Raw genomic sequence first — 20,149 nt, 5'->3', positions numbered from 1 at the left:
ATTCAAAATACTATACCATACCAATTTGTTTTACGCATATAGAGCTAAATGTCATTCTAAGTATAGAAAGACACATCATTCCAATTTTTCAAATTTGTGTATTCTCATCACAACTTAGCCAACAAGTTATTCGCAAAATTATTTACAACCTCAATTCTATCACCGGTTTTTTTTTTCTTTTTATAATAAATATGATATAATTAGAACATTTTTTTCCTTGTATCATTTTCAGAAATGTACACAACTGCAACGAATCACAAACGATATATTTATTAAAAAAGATAGAGGGGAAATTAAAAAAAAAAGAAAAAAAGAAGAAAAGCAAATGGTTGTGTCAACGTAACAATCAGAGTACCGTATCAAGATTTATTAATTTTATACTGCAAAATGTAATCAATTGCCGAAGCTAAAGATGTGACGTACGAGATCAACTGTTTGGTTCATTTTATCTTTTGAGATCCTTTGTATCAGACTATCAGTAATGTGTGGCTCTCACCTCTTCTTGTTCTTTTCAACTCGCACTCGATGCCGCTTTTTAAATTGAAATATTTGCTTAAATTTTTCTTGCATGGTTTGTTTTTGAATAAAAATTGGTGATGCAATGGATATTGCCGTCTAACTTGAGCAGTTTAAAATATGAAATTGAGATTCCGTGATTTAAAAATTGAGTTTAGGCCTTTATTTTATTTTAATCTAAAGTTGAAGCAGCGGATTAATTTCAAAGTGGAAAAATGATACATATTGAGCACAAGTACTAAATGCCTTCTTTTTTTTTTAAAATTTTTGTTTGTTTGTTTTATTAGGCGAGTCAAAATCAGGTGGTGTGAGTGGGACTAGCCAACTTAATTTTACAAATTTCTTTTGCTGATTGCCCTATGTATTCATACTATTCCAGTAATTGGCTTTGAAATATATACACCGAAGACACACACAAAAAAAAAGAAAAAAAGAGAGAGAATTTAATCAAACAAATTAATGTACACCAAATGATATTAAAAAGAAGCCCAGCCACATTTTGTTTCCTAAGATTGGTCACAAGTCACAACCATGCATATTATATAACAACTTTGCGGTCCACTGGGTCGACTTGCATATGAAGATGCTGACAGACACATGCATTGGTGAATGAATACAAATTTAGATGTACTTTTTCTCTTCCTAATAAATTCAGAACAACGAGGTTGGTCCATTTTATCTGCACAGCTCTACGATTAGCCTTCTCCAATAACATATAGTTGTTGACGAATTAATACACGTACATTTTCATAAATAAATAAAAAAAGAAAGAAAAAGAAATTTAAGATTATCTTGATAGTCTTGAAACTTCTTATATATATATATATATATATATATTACCTCTTTTTCTTGTCTTCTCTTGGAAGCACGATTTAAATGAAATGAAACTGATCATGATTTTTGCGAGCGATAGCCTTATTGCCATTTTAGGTCTTCAATGTGCTATAATACTATATGTGTTGCCTTTACTTGCTGGGATACCCCCCCTTAATAATCAAACTTAAGACTGAAATACCCATTCAAATATCTTGGTTTCATTTTGTTTTTTTTTTTTTGGGGGGGATTTAAACGTTATCGTATATTAATGTTTTACAATCTTTTCTTTCTTCGTGTGCTACTTGTCTGGCTCTGGCATCAAATCACCATTGGGTCTTTCTGAATTAAATTAAAGGCAGCCAGTTCTTAGAATTTATAAATATAAACCTCAAGAGTATCTGGGGGTACAAAGAAGCATTGTGCTTGCATTAAAGAGGCGTTACGTAATATAAATGATGATGATTTGTCCCACTAAATTACCAATAATGACACTTTTACATGCTATTATGTCTACTTGTCCCACCAAAATATAAATAATGACACATTTATATGCTATCATAATAGAAAATACGAATCGTTGTATTATTGTATATATATATATAATCAAAGAGTAAACAAACAACAACATAAGATAAGAAAATAAATCGTCAGTAAATTAATCTTTGTCGCAATCTCAGAGCGTGGTCGAACTTTAATTTTTTTTTTTTTTTTTGGATATAAAAGGGAGCCAACAAGGCTAAACCGATACCAAACGCGGGAAAGCATTCCCGTACATGTCATGAATTAAGCAATGGACAACACCACGAGAAGGGTTGTGAAGGAAATGGAAGCCAAGAGGTTGACTCATTGCGAAATTCGCAAGAAAATCCGCTGCAAAGTTTGCTTCACGATAAATTTGGTTAATTTTCTTGAAATGGATACATTTTTATCGGATTTTGATTGAGAATTAACATGCAACAAGTAACGTGCCAAAATAAAATATTCGGAGAGCTTTTTTCTTCAGTTATCTAGAGGATCACGACCCATGTGGTTTTCCATCTCTCATGCATCTCCGATTTTCTAGAGATTCTTAACCATCTTCTTGATCATTAGTATATATTTCTTTCAAATTGGTATCTTATTTAACATATGTTAATTACCTCATCCCTCGTGCATGCATGATTTGTAAACGTTGGGGCTAATCCTTCTTAATCAAACTGATCTGATTCTGCGTAAACCCGAAAAAAAAAAAAGGGGGTAGCGAATGAAATCATTTTACCGATGTTATTCATATTATTACTGTTGATGCCGAAATCCGGATAAGTTGGTCAGATCTCAGATCCCTGCATCATCATTAAATTTGTTTAGTGGGAAGCTGATGATTAGTTAGCACCATGAGCAGATTTTCTATGAGCAGATGTTCTGTGAGCAGAAAATCCATGAGCAGACGATCCATGAGCAGAGAACCCATGAGCAGATAACCCATGAGCAGACGATCCATTAGCAGAGAACTCATTAGCAGGCAATCCATGAGCAGATAACCCGTGAGCAGACGATCCATAAGCTGAGAACTCATGAGCAGGCAATCCATGAGCAGATAACCCATGAGCAGACGATCCGTGAGCAGATAACCCATGAGCAGACAATCCATGAGCAGATAACCTGTGAGGCTGTGAACACAACCAACGGTCAGGAGGTGCCGGAAGTTCTTCCGGCGAGAACCCTCCGACGCTCAAGTCAGGGATTCGGGTCTTACTTAGAAAAACCCATACCACAATTCATGTGGCTTAATTATGATTGCTTTAAACAAAAAGCTTTTAAGTAAATTTAAAGGAAAAGAATTCAAAATAATCAATCTTAAAGAAATCACAGGCGAAAGAGAAATTTCTCTGTGGTAGAGAGAGAAAAATGTCCAATGGGTTCAGTTGCTTAGAGAGAGAGAGCTAGAAGAATCTCCTTTCCTTTCCTTTTCTAGGGTTTTTATAGAAAACTATAGCAGTTTTCATCCACTAAGAATATGGTCCCTAATATTTCGGAGAAAATGTTTTGACTGAATCGTGCTTTCTGGTAACTTCCTGGTCGAGGTGACCAATAACATCCTGGTCGAGGTGATGTGCTCGAGGTCACCACATATTATTCTGGTCGAGGTGATCTGTTCGAGGTCACCACATATTATTCTGGTCGGGGTGACCAATAACATCCTGGTCAAGGTGATGTGCTCGAGGTCACCACATATTATTCTGGTCGAAGTGATCTACTCGAGGTGACCAATAACATCCTAGTCGAGGTGATCTGTTCAACTATTTGCTCACTTTTACTCTGGAGGAGAGCGCGATAATGTATGGACAAATACCTTTATCTTGGTCACCCTATTTCATTCCCTAAACAATTACTAGAGCCAGAGCAACGGCTGTTGGCTCGGCTACCTCCACACTCGAAAAAGTAAATTATAAGACAATAAAATATAATAATAAATAAATGAATGTATGAATCTATAGTGGAAATTAAAGGTTGCGTAACAAACAAAAAGTCTTTCTTATCTTAACTTGAGATATTTCTTCTTTGAATTATTTTGCATCTATAATTTTTATCTTCTTCTCATAAATTTCTTTATTGGATGAGTGCTTATCTTTACAGCAAATTTCTCCGTGTCTTGTCTGCTGACTGGCGCTGATGCGGGATTGCTCAAATTCTACGACTAGAATAATCAACAGTAATCTAATTTGGATGAAGATACATTAAGTACATGTGCAAATTCTGTAAAGCCAGTTGTTATTTATTTGACAAAACGCTAAAGAAAGTTTACAAGTTGTACATCTTGGACTTGAAATATATATATCTTCAATCTTGATCTCAATTCTCAATACTTACGTATTAAAAAAAAAAATTAACTGATGCAAGCAAGTGAATTAAAGCTTATGCACGTTGACTTAATATAAAATAATGGGTTATAGTTGATCTCTTGGTCTACTTAATCTGGTGCTATTCATAATTGTTTTTTTTTTCCCCTCGTCTTTGAGCCTGGTTTGGATTCTGAAGTTGATCCTCCGGTAACCTCAGCGTCTCTACTTACACTGAATCCCATCTGCCTTTTACATAAAACTTTTAAATAAAAGTAAATGACAAGAATTTTGCATTTTCTTTTAAAAAAAGTAGTACTTGTCTTCTATCTGTAATGGCCTTTAAATGAGTTGGGTTTGTTTGTTATTTCTTATTGACGCAATATTATTCCACCCTCTTATTAAGAGTCATGCATTCAAAATTATGATGTTATTTTCAGACATCTCCATTTAAACAAACAATATTAATTATTTGCTAATAATACTGAATAACATGTGACACAATTTGGGGAAAAAAAAAGTGATACATTAATTCCGCAACGTTGCCATCAATTGAACCAAGAAAAGAACTACTTGGTACCGTGCATGATCAAGAAGTTTCTTTCAACTTCTCTTCTCTGGCCGCTGAATGAGTCTAAATCTTGATTGCGTGGTTGTTATGTATTGACAGACCATATGTAATTTAGGCATTGAAAACAAGTACAAAGTATGAAGATCGATTTGTGTGTTAATTTAGTATCTGAAAATTTTGCAAATATAACATTACCTTCTATGAAGTAAAATTATACTTATTAGTAATAAACCCATTTGTCTCTCTTTTTTTTTTTTAATTTTGATACAAGTAAAACGTACACTATTTATTTATCTTTATAATTCATTCACTGATCGGTGCATTCTACAATGATTCCATCTTACAAGTTTGAACAACCATGAATATTATTATACTAAAAATTATACAACAGTTCAATCGTAAGCATACTCTACAATCTAAATATTATAAGCTGTATGAAACAGGATTGAGGATGATTCAACTTAATTTGAATTACGACCTTATAACAACCCAGTTAAGCGTTCTAAGAAAAAAAATAATGTGGATAGATATATAAGAATTTTCTCTGTTTTTATGAGTGGTTGGCTTAGAATTTTCAATTAATCCACCCAAAAGGTATGTGGTTGATTGCAAGTACCAACCAAGTATTGTTTTGTTTGTGGGACATGTAGGGCTAACACTGTACAAGAAAAGACACAAATATGTTTGAATGTCCATATGACCGGTGGCCCCTTTCTATCCATTTGGATTCCAACGTGAACCAGAAAAAACCTGTCTGCATACGCCCCTCTTTGTTTTTAAGTCAATTCTTAGTTGTTCCAATGGCAAAATTAACCAAATATTTTCATTTTCTCATCCTAGGAAGTCATATGTAGTTTAATTAAACACATCAATAAGCACTCTTCATAATAAACACTAAATAAAATTTTGTGTTTGCAAAATTTTGTCTTCTGACAAATGGTTTATTCAAAGGGATTTTCGTGTGAACGTCAGAAAATAGGAAAAGGGGTTCTGTTTTATGGAGCTCGATATGGGGGGATTATAATTGGTACTTGATTAGTGTTGGGAGAAACGAAATTAATCATGGAAGATAATGATAACCAAGATTTGATTATTTTGGGTGGTGCAAAATTGTTTGCCTGCTGCTGCGGTTGCGGCCGCCATAAAAGAAAAGAAGATGTGCTGCTATTTGACTGATGTCACGAAATTTCTTGCCACTAGCCGATTATTAGTTATTTATTTATTATTATTTATTATTACTCAGTAGCATTACGATTAATTGGGAGGAAAAAAAAAAGATTGTTTGAAAAAAAAAATTAAGTTGGGCATAAGCCATCCAAATTTGGTGGTGCCGTCAAGTTTTTGACCTGAAATTAATGCGCCCACAAGTCACCGTCTAAATGAGTGTCCAAATTGATGAATTTCGGAGGAATGATTGATTGTGCTTTTGCTTTTTCTTTAAATGGTTACATTCCACCGATAATTGTAATTTAACTTTTCTGAGATATTCAGCCACTAGGCTTTGTCAGCTTATGGGTTCGAACCCTCATAATTTATTATGTGGTTTAATTTTTTTTTAATTTAAATAAAATTTTTTTAAAATATGAATGGAGTAGATATTTTTTAAATATTAAAAAGTATAAAAATTTAAATTGATTTTATAAGAATTAATATAAATTAATTTAAGTAATAATTTAATTTATAAATATCAGTTATAATTTTATATAATATGAGTTATATTCTTGAGCAATAGCCTCATGAAGTAAAAAAAAAAATTTAGTTGGTGCTTCAACTGTTGGAACTACTCTAAATTATTAAGAGTATACGGAATTATTTGAAATTTGACAGCAAAATGACAAATTTTTGATTGCCATAACCCCAGTTGGTACCTTAGGCGGAACATTCTCACAAGTAAGTAAGTAACATTGAGAAAAAAAAAATTTGTCTTTTAGATGCAAACATAAATTACCTTAATATTTAAAAAAGTTATAAATTATGAAGAATATAAGGATTTACATGAAATTTGACAGCAAAAATGACAAATTTTGGTACCATAAATATAGTCAGATGAAATCTGAAGAAGAAGAAGAAGAAGAAGAATTTAATTGCTGATTATCAAAAGGATGTAACTGTAAATTACGATTATAAAATAATTTATTTTAGTAATAGAATAGAGTGCTAGACCTAGTTACTATAGTTAGATGAAATCTTTTTGAATTGGTGTAAGACGTTAAAAATTTAACCCACCTCATTTTGGTTGCAAAATTTAATTCTTTTTTTATTATTAAGAAAATTAAAATGAATATTTACTTTAGCGATTTCGTTTTAAAAAAAATTAGTTATAAATATTTCTGCTGGAAAAAAAGTATCATACAATATAAATCATAAAAGCAATTTTTAGTATTTGACACACAAAAAAGAAAAAGAATTAATTTGGCACAGCAGGCTAATTAATAAAGAGCCAAGCTACCCCTACCAACCCAAATGCCATGCCACGCCACTAAACAATACTGTGCTTAATTACTGCCGTTTCACAGAGTTACAACTTCGAGAATTTTATTATATCCTCAATTTGTTGCCAGTATTTTTCCATTTATCAAATTTGATTGAAACATATTTCCATATTTTATGTTTATGGCATGCGGGCGGTGGGGCATGTCAGGTCAGAAATTTTCGGCTTTTCCCATAATGCTTATGCACATGGAATCATGGAATCATGGACTCTCTCTCTCTTCTCGTCTGGCCTCTGTCTCTGTATTACTATTTCACCATCGAATAATGAATGAATGAATGAGCTCAATCATTCACCATCACCACTTTTTTTTGAAAAAAAAAAAAATTATTTTATTTGTCTTGTAAAGTATATTCCCTTTTATGCCTTACCCTTAAACGTCCAATTTTTCAACTTTAATTATCTCCATTTTTGCTTGCACTTATCTCGCGCCCCCGAGTTATATGCTTTATTTTGCCTATCAATCAATGTGCACTTTAATGACTTATCAGAATGAATAAGAAAATTTCACACCCTGCCTGTGGCCCACGTCATTATTTCATTGCTAATCAGTAATCACTCCACTTCCAGGCATAAAACCTGATGATTACAGCAAATATCATATAATCAAAATGACATTCTCCAATCTCTCCCACACGAATGAGAACTTTTCACGTTCTACGAGCGTCCGAGAGTCAGGTTTTTTTTGTCATTTCCCTTTGCCAATGCTAACGTCTGTAGTTAGGGATAATGGCGCTACCAATACGCTTACAGAACACAACACCTGCTTATCGCAGCAATCGGTTCCAAACAGTAACCAGCAACAAACCTATTCACGTGTCACGCTACCATTACGTCAATAATCGAGAGAATCATAACTCGCCCGTCATGATTGCAACACGCGGCCATCAAACAACCGTCTGATCAAATCTGCAAAAGCGAGAAATTGCCAAATTAGACCTCAAATCGTTCTATAAAGGCGCAAACCTTTTTCGAGGAAGAAAAAAAAAAAAAAGGAAGAGCGAGCAAAACAACTCCCGGTAAACACCATCGATAAGCCTTTGATCAATAGCAGCAAATCAAAATCCTTCTCGTCTCCCCCCAAGAAAAAATAAATAAGCAAACACTACAAGCCCCTTCAGGGAATGCAGAGAGATGAGAGGACCTTCGTGGAGATTGCCTGAGCTGTGTTTACGTGCCCAGCGGTGCGTCGGCGGCCGTAATTGCCACCGGAAACACGTCGAAGACGGGTGATCCTCAACCACCACCACAACACAAAAGAAAACCTGAAAGAATTATTTAATTAGCTAAACTTGGTACATATATACGTATAAAAGGAAAAAAAAGACCGCGTGGAGATGGCTACATCAAACAGTAACGGCGGAGGCGATGACAGGCCGACGTTGCTACATGGGAAATACGAGCTGGGGCGTATGCTAGGCCACGGAACCTTCGCGAAGGTGTACCTGGCAAGAAATTTGCAGACGGGGAAAAGCATGGCCATGAAAGTTGTTGGTAAAGACAAGGTTATCAAGGTGGGCATGATGGAGCAAATCAAGCGTGAAATCTCTGTCATGAAGATGGTGAAGCACAAGCACATAGTTGAGCTACACGAAGTCATGGCAAGTAAGTCCAAGATTTACTTCGCCATGGACCTCGTCAAAGGCGGCGAGCTGTTCAACAAGATTGCCAAAGGAAGATTACGAGAAGATGTTGCAAGGGTTTATTTCCAGCAGCTGATTTCAGCCGTTGATTTCTGCCACAGCCGCGGCGTTTATCACCGCGACTTGAAGCCTGAGAATCTCTTGCTAGACGAAGATGGTAACTTGAAGGTCACGGATTTTGGGCTGAGTGCTTTCTCTGAGCATTTGAAGCAAGATGGTCTGTTGCATACGACGTGTGGGACTCCAGCTTACGTTGCTCCTGAAGTCATAAGCAAGAAAGGATACGACGGTGCCAAGGCCGATATTTGGTCTTGTGGGGTCATTCTTTACGTGTTGTTAGCAGGTTTCTTGCCATTCCAGGATGATAATATCGTGTCCATGTATCGGAAGATTTACAGGGGAGATTTCAAGTGCCCGCCTTGGTTTTCATCTGAAGCGAGGAGGTTGATCACCAAGCTTCTCGATCCAAACCCTAACTCAAGAATCGCTATTTCAAAGATCATGGAGTCTTCTTGGTTCAAAAAGTCTGCTCCCAAGGTTGTGATAACTAAGCAAGAGATGGAATTTGAAGCTGACAAGTCATCGAAGCAACCTGAGACTCTAAATGCGTTTCATATCATCTCTTTGTCGGAAGGGTTTGATTTGTCACCTTTGTTTGAGGAGAAAAAGAGAGCGGAAAGAGAGGAGCTGAGATTTGCAACCACGAGGCCTGCAAGCAGTGTGATCTCAAGATTTGAAGAGGTGGCCAAGGCCGTTAAGTTTAATGTCAAAACGAGCGAGTCAAGAGTCAGATTACAAGGCCAAGAAAGCGGAAGGAAAGGCAAATTGGCTATCAATGCTGACATCTTTGCCGTTACACCGTCGCTTTTGGTGGTGGAAGTGAAGAAAGATAATGGTGATACATTGGAGTACAATCAATTCTGTAGCAACGAGCTTCGGCCGGCGCTTAAGGACATTGTCTGGATGTCAACTGCTGACAATCCCACGCTTGGCTTGAACCTGGAGGAGCAACAAATTTAAAATTGATTGCTGATGAATTGTGGGTATATCTCAGATGATTGATTGATTGTTGTTGATTATGGGATTTAGAGTTTGATTAATTTGATGGTGATCATGGAATATCATTGGAAACAAAAAACAATGGGCTGGCTCATCATGTGTTTGTTGTGTTCTTAGTTTTTGTTATCCTTGCTGTGTGTGTAATGAGTTTGGTGGCGATTGTGGGTTTCTTAGTCTCACAAAAACATGTTGTCTGGTTCTGTTTCTTTGAATCATTCGGAACCAGCCATTGTCAACTTGTAATTGTTTGTATAATTGTTTGAGTTTGCACCTAATTAAGTAAGTAATTCCATTTTCGTTTTTTTTTTCCTTTAACACAACAAAGGCACACAGCACACTAAATTATATTATTGTTACTGACAATTAAGTTACAGCCTTGCAAATCTGTGGGCAAAGTAATGTGCCAGTTTCTTTCAGCGTAAATAAATAAAAAAGAAAAAAAGAAAAAGAAAAAGGAGGTAATGTGTCAGTTTCAAAATCCAAGAAAGCCAAGTCGCGTCATATGAGAACAGGACATGCTCTTAAGTCTGATGACGATAGCTCCTGCTCAATTATTGTTGTCCTGCTCCTGCACTAATCGAACAACTTTAACACTGTGTCAAGTTGTTTTCAACTTACCACATAAGAGGAAGGAACTTTACACTTTTTTACAGTGCCCATCCATCAGATAATAGTTTCTTTCTAAAACGTCCTTTTTATCATGTGCCACGCCACACAGCTCATTTTATCTTTTTGAATACTCAGTTTGGATTCGGATCCGTGGGTTAAAAGGTTATGGGCCAAACTAATTGACATATTTTGGACTTGTGGTCCTGTAATCTCCTATCCTAAAGAATTACATTCGTGATCAGGCGCAGCAGCTATCCCAAATCTAACTCTGTGTGTGTGTGTGTGTGTGTGTAAATATCAAATTGAAATTGCATGGAGGGCTTGCACATGCTCTTGCTGTAATTGGAGTGTTGATTCATGATCTCTAAAATGCAAGTGGGCAGGATGAACAACTCATCATCAATAAGAGAGATACGTGAGCTTGTTCGAACATCACGACCGTCAGGTGAGAATCAGACACATAAGATTGCTGTGCTTCATTCATCATTCATGTGCTTATCCTGACCTCACATGGGGTTTTGGCATCTTCTTGTTGCTACTTCTTTTAATAACCCATGAATGTTTTTCTGTTGTTCTGTCGTCTTTCAATTTAATAACCCTATTAATGTATTAATTTGTTCGATTTTGATGATTCTCAAGGGATGATGTATTAATTCGGTCATTTGGGTTTACGTTACGAGTTCGATTGGATATTGGATTGCACAGATAAAAAGTAGTGCATATTGAGTTTCAACAATAATCATTAATCGCCAAGATTTTCATTATTAGGTAGGCCAAGTAGTTAAATGATCATTCTAATTATATATTTGCAGTAAATGGAGGAGAATAAGTAATAAAAGTTTAACAATTGTGTTTTAGATCACCCCATATTTGAGATTACACATCGTTGTATCTTTACTTCTGTTATTCGTATTAATATATCTTCCGTAATATTTATAAGATCACACATATGTGTATTGACAAATTTAAGCTCATAACACAATACAATTATTATTATTTTTTTAAATCGTACCAAAACAAAGTTCAAGTGTTTCGTCGTTATTTGCAGGCGACATCAGTTTTAATCATAATTTAGGGTATAATTGCCGGTAATTCTGTGCCAAGTGGACGGTCTGTAATTGTAGAAGAGGGGTTACCAGTTACCAGCTATATAATATATGCTAAATAATGGTGAATAATTAAAAAAATTTCAAGCATGTTTTTTAATAATTGAGGAGTCCATTCAGAAACCAATAATCAATGTATGACGCCTTTGTTTTAAATGGAATTATTGTATGAACTGAGGAACCCCACCTAATTTAGTCATTATTGAATTATTGAAATTGAAGTCAAGATCTGCCGTCCATTTGTTCAAATTAAGGTTGATGGTGATTAAAGAAGTGGGGTCAATGTTGCTTTGGTCCTTAATCGAGGTGATTAGGGTATTAATCTTACTTCGTAATATTCGGAGGAGGGGAGACCGCGTGTTGGGGACATGTCCGTTTGGAGATCCATCCTTTCAAGGATTAGAAATGAATATTTGGGGAGTGGGGACTTATATAACCTAAAACAAATTCAATTAAACATTTAGATAAATTCTTCTTTCAACAAATTTTTTACGCCCACTCCATTTCATAATTTATATTGTATTTTAATTTTTAATTGAAAATACTTTTTTTGTTTGTTTGGATTTTGAGAAAATTATAAGAGTTTAGAGTTATGAGAATAGATATTATATAATAAAGAAAAAAAATTAAGATAAATTTAAAATTTTAGGATTCATATATAATTTTTAAAAAATATTTTTTGTGGGTAAAATATTATGAGAATATGTTTGATTTTAATATATGAATTTGTATTTTATCAGTTAAACTTAGGGTATTTTAGAAAATAATACTCAAAGGTGGTGTTAGAAAGATTTTGGGGGTGGTGTTAAGAGCTGTACTCATATTTGGGCCCACTTTAAATGAATCAAACTCTCACGCTAGTATACATCCTATTATCAAACCCCTTTATTAGTGAGTAATATTAAAAATTCATGATTACTATTAACACCCGCTCTAATTCCAAAACGCCCTAATAAAGGGGTTTGATAATATCATAGACAATCCTTGATAGTATGTCGTTCTCTTTATATATGTTCAATTTGATAGTCATTGTTGGTTTTTATTTTATTTTATTCTTTTTTTGGAATTATTGTATTGCAATATACTGATTTTTATGGTTAGAAATATGTTCAGACCCTTAATTACCTAAGTAGTTGTATTATAACGCAGTTAAAATACCAATTTACCTACCTTAGGATACCAACTGTCTCTTCTTGTGAAGTCACACTATAAAAGCTTCATTTCATGGCTGATTGAGGTAATTTTCCAAGGGTTTCCCCAAAGTGATTTGGGCTTGACCCATATTGTTGTTGTCGCATATGAGCCTATAGAAGAGCTCTACTCACAGTTAAAATGTTTTGGATTTGTTGTGGACAAATTTTAATAGACGGGCCAAAAAATTTTGTACAGAAGGTTTGTCGATTAATTCCGCACTTGTTTTGTCTAATTTACTGCTTAGAAAGTAATTTTTGTTTCATGTTAATCTCAACTACATATATTACGTCCTGAATTTTAAATTATCAAAACTTTCGGTTCCATCATCGCTACTTGGCCTCGTAGTGCATAAAGAAATAATATAAATGATGGTAACATTTACACTTCTCAAAATGTTTTAGCCGCAACTTTTCTTCTTCTAAACTACTAAATTTGTTATTATATATAACGAAAGAAGTCGTCTCGGAGTTCACTGCCTCGTTTTGTGTGTGTGTGTGTGTAATTTCAACAAAAAGGCACTTAAACACGTGATAATTGGTTAATTGATCTATCCTTAATCCAAAATCTAAACCAAAACCATCCACTTTTTCTAATTTCTCTTCTAAAATATTGCTATATCAATTTGTATTAATGGAATTGGTACATCTTCTTCTTCTTCTTTTACTACCTAACTCCCATTATTGGACTAAATTAAGCTTCTAGGATCCCAACTCTTATATTATATTTTAAGTTCATCATTTTGAGGTCATAAAATAAATTATCGGATAATTAAAGTGTTTTTCCTTTTATTATCTTCCAACTATTTTTTAGCAACATATCTAAAGATAATATTGTTATAATATTAATTATGATTATAAATTGTCGGTTTATTTGTAGTTGTCACGTCATGTTGTACATTGATATTTATTAATTTTTCATGAATGATAATTTCACCCTCTATCACAAAGTAATGTTAATAATTGACTGATATAATAATTATAGATAACTTGCCCATTAATCGTTACTCAAAATGTGAGATTATATACCCCAAAGTAAAGGACTCAAACGAAAAGACTAATTTGTTAAATGAAGTAGTGACTCATTTTTTCTATGAGCGGAAATACCTTCCTACGAATACTTCATAATTAAGTGCTATCTTCTTTTTGAAAAGGTAACAAAAAGACTATGCTAAATATCAATTGTAGTTTCTCCTCTTTGACAAGATGATAAGTATAAAATTTCTTCATTTAGGTACAGTTACTCCATTGATCTTGGTGAATAGCTAACTTGATTCTCCTTTTTCATTTGTAACTTTTTTAATTGAATGACTTCGCAATTTTGTACTTTGATTTGATCGTGCAATGATTATTGAAGAAATTTGGTCTTTTACATATACATGTAAACTTGGAATATCTAAGCGAAAGTATTTCTTTATACATCATATGTTGGAATTTTATTGGTATTTCAAAGTACTAATGTCCTATATTGAAAGGAAGCGAGAGCATTTTTCTTTGTGTTTAATCTAAAATTAGTCATATGTTTGATTTAATTACAAATGAAAATTGAATAAGTCAAATCTAAATGTGATTTAGATTATTCTGAGTTAAAATTAGATTATGAGACAACTAAATAATTAATTTAAATTGAATTAAGAAAAGGTCTATAGAAGATTTCTCTATATAAGAGAGATAAGAGACATACAAAATCTTTAAGGATACCTACTAAGACAATAGAAAAATAAAAACCCAATTGTTCTAATTATCGCTCTCTATTTTTTTCTCATGTTTCTTCATCATTTTTTTCTTTTTTCTGTTCAAAATATCATGTTTGAAGTGCACCTTCACAGTAGTCGTCATTGAATCTTAGAGATCAAACCACCTTATTGTCAAATAATGACATAATTATTGAAAAAAAGAGGATATTGTTCTAGTGAATCTACAAGCTTATAATTCTTTGTATTGTTATGCATAAAAAGGTGAGTCATCAAACAACCGTGTTAGTGTTTCTTACGGCTAAAATCTTCTTTTGGGGCACAAAATTGGTCTTAATTAAGGAAAATGTTTTGTGCACATCCTGGTAAATTTGGCTTTACTGGATAATGTCTCTGTTTCGGCTGGTAATATAGTTGAAAAAAATAATATTGGCTTATACTTCCATCCGTAAACCATGTGATCAGATTTGAAATGTCAAAAAGCCAATTCGGATTCCACTTTCCAAATTGAAATTGGCATATAGAATTGTTTTCTTGTTTGATTGATTGACAAAAATGGGAATTCGAATTTTGGATAAAGACATTCAATTTTGTTCAAAGTTCGAGCAGTCTTTGATTATATTTAATATACACGTCTCGTAAACTATGCAATAATTCAATAATTTACATTTTGAATAACATAACATGAAAGATTTTCCTTCAAACATTTGCAATATTTTCAAAATGCAAACCAGCAACTCTGTAAATAATTAGATAAACTTTTAATATAGAATTGCATAATCAATAAATTGGAATAAATTATTTCTACTTTATTTATAAATAGTAAATGTATATATATCATTCTTATTTTGTGCTAAGATGACATAATAAATTCTCATGATCTACGGTAATGTGCCGATGTGGTTGACATATATAATTAAGATCAATGATATTTAGACAGAAATATCTGACCAAATACTGACAAAAATAGCTCATGCACGATTACGTGTAAATTAGAAAAATAATGGTTAACAAAAAAAGAAGAAGAAGATATTTTACAGTTGTTTTTATCTACCTTTGGTCAGCCTTTAGTCTATCATTTTTCTATAATTAATAAAGCAAACTTGAAGTACCTTCATGGCTTGTTTATTTGCAAATCTAAATTACATACATCTATGTTGAAGAAAATAAACAAACCAATTCTTTATCTTCTTTTTTTCCCTCTAAAAGGATTAGGTTAAGCTATATTTTTATGATAAAATGGAATAAATTGCTCTATAAAGAGCCTATTCATGAAGAGGAATATTAAATACAAGATAATTATGTTGAAGAAATTAGGGTTAGGTTTGCAAATGTGGGTGGAGTTGAGGTGTAAAGAGCGCTCTATCACCTGAAGAAAGTGGAATCGTGATGGCTACAAGACAAGGACATATACCAACATTTTTTTTTTCTTCTTTAGAGTTAAATGAACTTTACTAAAGCTACATAAAATTTTTATCCCAGCAAAATATTCAAGCTATTTAGATATGACATTTTCTAAAAAGAATAGTTGGTTCGATAAAATTTTTAAAGATAATACTGATTAATACACAAGGGGTTTAGAATTTAAATTCATGCTCAAACTTAGAAAACGACGGAGGAGTTAAACAAAATTAAATAAAATAAAGACAGTTGTATAATTTTGTTTCAAGATTTTCAAAGAAAAAAAATTATGCTTTACTATTTTGATTTTAACAAAAGAATATTATTCATGTAGCCCATTTTCAATGCATTCCAAGATATGGACTCAAATCATGTCTTGATAATTGATAGACTAGTGAAGTTTTTCATAAAGACTTCATGCTAATATATTCAATTAAATCTGACAACGAATAACATTCCTTAAATTCCTTGGAGAATATGAAATCACTTATTTTGAGAGAAGTTAGTTGTTGTCTAACTGCCAATAAGCTCGTAGTTCATTGGCATAATCCATTGATTCAAGGTTTGAGTATTTAAAATTGTTTTTTATACTTCGGGATAGAATGAATATCTTTCCATTATTATGTGAAGGTAGAAATTTGGGTTGTGCCATAATAAAATTACTAAGAAAAGTCCTGATGGATTTTTCATTAAATATCAATAGAATTCAATAAATATCCTTCCAGTGTTATGCGAGGATAGAAATTCAAACTGTTCCATAATAAAATTATATCCCTTCAGCATTATGTGAAATGTAGAAATTCGAACTGTGCCATAGTAGATTACTAAAGATAATCACAATAAATTTTTAAATAAATATCAGTAGAATTTTGATTGTAATATATGAGTAAAAAAAAGGAACTATTGTCTAACTTAATGCGAATTAGATCGTAAGAACACTTCTAATGCTATGTTTTCCCCCAAAACTTGAAAAAGTGGAGAAATCGCCAAAAGAAGACAAAACGAGATAAGGAAGTCGCAAGATAGACTTTAAGGAAAGTTGTATGCAAACACAAAAGTTAAAATTTTAAAAGAAGAAGAAGCAATGTTAAGAAATGGGGGCTAAAAGTCGAGCTGGTTGTTGAAAAACAATAAATTTCGTTCATGAAGGTGTTAATTATTTTGACACTCAGCCAAAAGTGGAGTGACTTTGCACAGAAGAAACGTTGAAATTTTGAACAATATGTACAATGTTCTTATCGACTAAAAGGGTCATATGTGCTCATTTTAACTGCGGCATCAGGCAACCTTGCAGAAGATCGTGAATATACGTTTGAAAATTAACAGAAATAGAGGATAGTGTGCTTTCATTTATACAGTGGACTCTTAATCAGTATCCCAACTAAATAACCATAATTAAAAATTTTAATAAATTTTATTATTTCCTAACTTTGTAAGTTTATCATTACTCTTGTAAAAAGTAAACGAAATAAGATAATCAATCAATTTTTTTTTTCAATTGTACTCAAATCATAGAGCATAGAAATGAAAAAAAAAATTATGCAATAAATGTATTTATATTCAAGTTGAACAAACCTGATTGGGTTTATAAAAAAAATAAAAAAGGAAAAGAGGTTCTTCACAGGAAGAGTAGCGAATGTAACAGAACACGTTGACCAAGATTATGAGATAAATTAAGTTTTGATTATGTTTAATATTTTTGAGGATTTCTAATGATATAAGAGTTTTCGAGATTCCCTAACATGGCATCAGATCCTTATGGTATATACAGAGGAAAAAAAAAAGAAATCTCCCAAGACATCTAAAAAAACCCTAGAAATTTAATAGTCAACTTAAGTTATGGAGCGAGCATCGTTACTAAAAGGTCACAGCTTGTAGATCATATCTCTTGGTATTAATCAATATTAAAACCCATAATTTCATGATCAAATCACCATTATATTGATTTATAAATCAAATGGCAATGCCTTTCTCCAAAACAATTGGACTTTGTTTTAAAAAAAAAGTCGTAAGTCACCCAGGAACATACACATCTAATGACATTTTCTTAGCAGCATGCATGTGAATAATCCATTTGGTTAAGCCCTGATTTTCTTCACATTAAATGCAACCTATACATAAATGAAAGAAAATAAAAATGTCCAAGCCAGTACTCATTGTCGTGTGAAACTCATCCCATCACAATGAAATAACGTCGATTATTATATCATCTGTCATCTGTGATATATATATATATATTCAAAATAATTAATGATCTTAGATAATCTCTCAAGGCATATAAAAATTTTGGTCCATGTCACATTGAGTTGTATGAATAAAATTAGAATGTCCCATGTGCTTGGTTGATCCATCGAAAACGTAAAACAAAAAATATAAATTATTGCACTGAAGGCAAATCGATATGGGAAATGTGCTACATCCCAAAAATGTACCTCTAAACAAATGGTATATTTTGACTACATTTATTAGGTCTTAATAAAAAAAGAATTACTACAAAATCGGTTAATATATTTTGCATAAATTTTTTAAAAAAATTGGCTTTCTTGGAAAGTTCTCATTGCAATGAATGACCAAAGATTATATACAGCATATCTGACTGCTTTTGAGTTCTTGTTCAGTTTATAAAGCAGAATGATTAAACAATTTTTTTCATTAAAATATTATTTATTTCGTTGCACTTTTCTCTGGCTTATACTTGATACAATGAACGTAGTTTCAAACAACTAAGATGGCATCGAAGGACAAGATTTGAAGAGGGTGACAAATTCGCTGAATTTTGGTGCTTAGATCTGTATATGATCTCATACCTTCAATTATATATATATATACAAACATGAAAATTTTCTTAAGTGAATTCTAATTACATAGAATAAAAAGTGGTGGCTAAAAGATTATGTTGTAAATATCATGATTCGTACAGATGTCATGTGCCGATTTTTCTAGATTTTTTTTCTGGTTCATATAGGAATATCGATATTCTCCTGATTTGATTGCTTGGATATGGATGATCGTGATCATATATATAAAGCGTTGGAGAAGGGGAAAAGAAGAGAAGAAAGAGCATAAATTGTAGTGACACATTAATTTTATGGTATAGCTAAAACGTATTGAAGTTCATAATTATGGAAGAATCTTACTTTCTATTTATTAAATTTTTGTTACAGAAGAAAAATGGTGGAGAGATTGTAACCAGTCGTTCATTAACGATAGTGTAAGCGAGAAATTCATGATAAGATGTAAAAATATGCTCATTGGAAAGGCAATTTTTTAGATTGGGACTAGGATATGCAAAATACTACAAAGATGTATGGTTCCCAAGGTAATAGACAAGATCCAGAGGTTATTAATATGGTTGATTGGAATTTAAAGAAATGTAGTGAAATATTTTTCTAAATTATTTATTAAATTCTCTAGTTATTAAATATTTCCAAAGTAATAGACAAGAGATTTTACATATATATATATATATATATTGAGAGAGAGAATCGTCTTTTTATACACAAATTTTGACACAAGATCTTACTCGTTAAATCACAATAATTTTAATGGCTAAGATTAGTGCTGATAAGGATTATTTTGTAAAGAAATAAAGTCAACCATGGACACAACAACTATTATTAATACACCGATTATCTCTCCTATTTACTCTAGTGTTACCACTACAAAAAGTTTATCTTGTAAACGCAGAAACCCAATATACTGTTCTGTTCTCATTGAAATAGAGTAAGCCATGATGGGATTTTCTTAGAATTGCTTTGTAGGTGATACGATAGACTTGTATGCTAATGATCATTGAAGTCTGAGGCATTTGATAAAACTATATATATTTCGGCAGGCCCCTGCTTGAAACATATTAGCCTTTGTTATGAATTCTGAAACCAAGTCTGGCCAAGTGCAATATTAAACATGAACACTAGGAAACAATATTGAGAACAAAAATTACTTTTTCGACGATTATAACAATATTTGATGAAGAAGCTTTCGACAAGATAGTTAAAGGATAGTTGCAGAAATACGAAACTAAGGTCCTGATCCTTTGGGTGAAAAATAGATAAAAAGTATAATCTTTTGTATCATGTTATTATTCAATTTTCTCAACTGTAAAAAACAATTCAGCATATATTTTTATTCTTATCATGCACGTTAAGAACAGAGAAGGAAACAACACCGCAGGAAGAAAGGGGAGTGAATATATATATAAAGATTCGCTAAGAGTAAATAGAAGAGAAAATAT

General features: G+C 32.6%; 1 protein-coding gene across 1 annotated transcript; it reads left to right on the top strand.

Moving 5' to 3' along the window:
- Positions 1-8,183: 8,183 nt before the first annotated feature.
- On the top strand, positions 8,184-10,211 carry LOC102625147 (CBL-interacting serine/threonine-protein kinase 6). Its single transcript, XM_006473907.4, has one exon. It carries the CDS (start codon positions 8,551-8,553, stop codon positions 9,874-9,876), a length of 1,326 nt encoding a protein of 441 aa, XP_006473970.2. The 5' UTR covers positions 8,184-8,550; the 3' UTR covers positions 9,877-10,211.
- The last annotated feature ends 9,938 nt before the right edge of the window (positions 10,212-20,149 follow it).

The sequence above is a fragment of the Citrus sinensis genome, chromosome 9 (assembly GCF_022201045.2).
Source record: "Citrus sinensis cultivar Valencia sweet orange chromosome 9, DVS_A1.0, whole genome shotgun sequence".
NCBI lineage: Eukaryota > Viridiplantae > Streptophyta > Magnoliopsida > Sapindales > Rutaceae > Citrus > Citrus sinensis.
Note: the sequence above shows the minus strand (reverse complement) of the source record. Positions and strands in the feature narration are given on the sequence as shown.

Coding starts and splice junctions, on each gene's coding strand:
- LOC102625147 (XM_006473907.4), top strand. CDS start 8,551: ATGGCTACATCAAACAGTAACGGCGGAGGCGATGACAGGCCGACGTTG.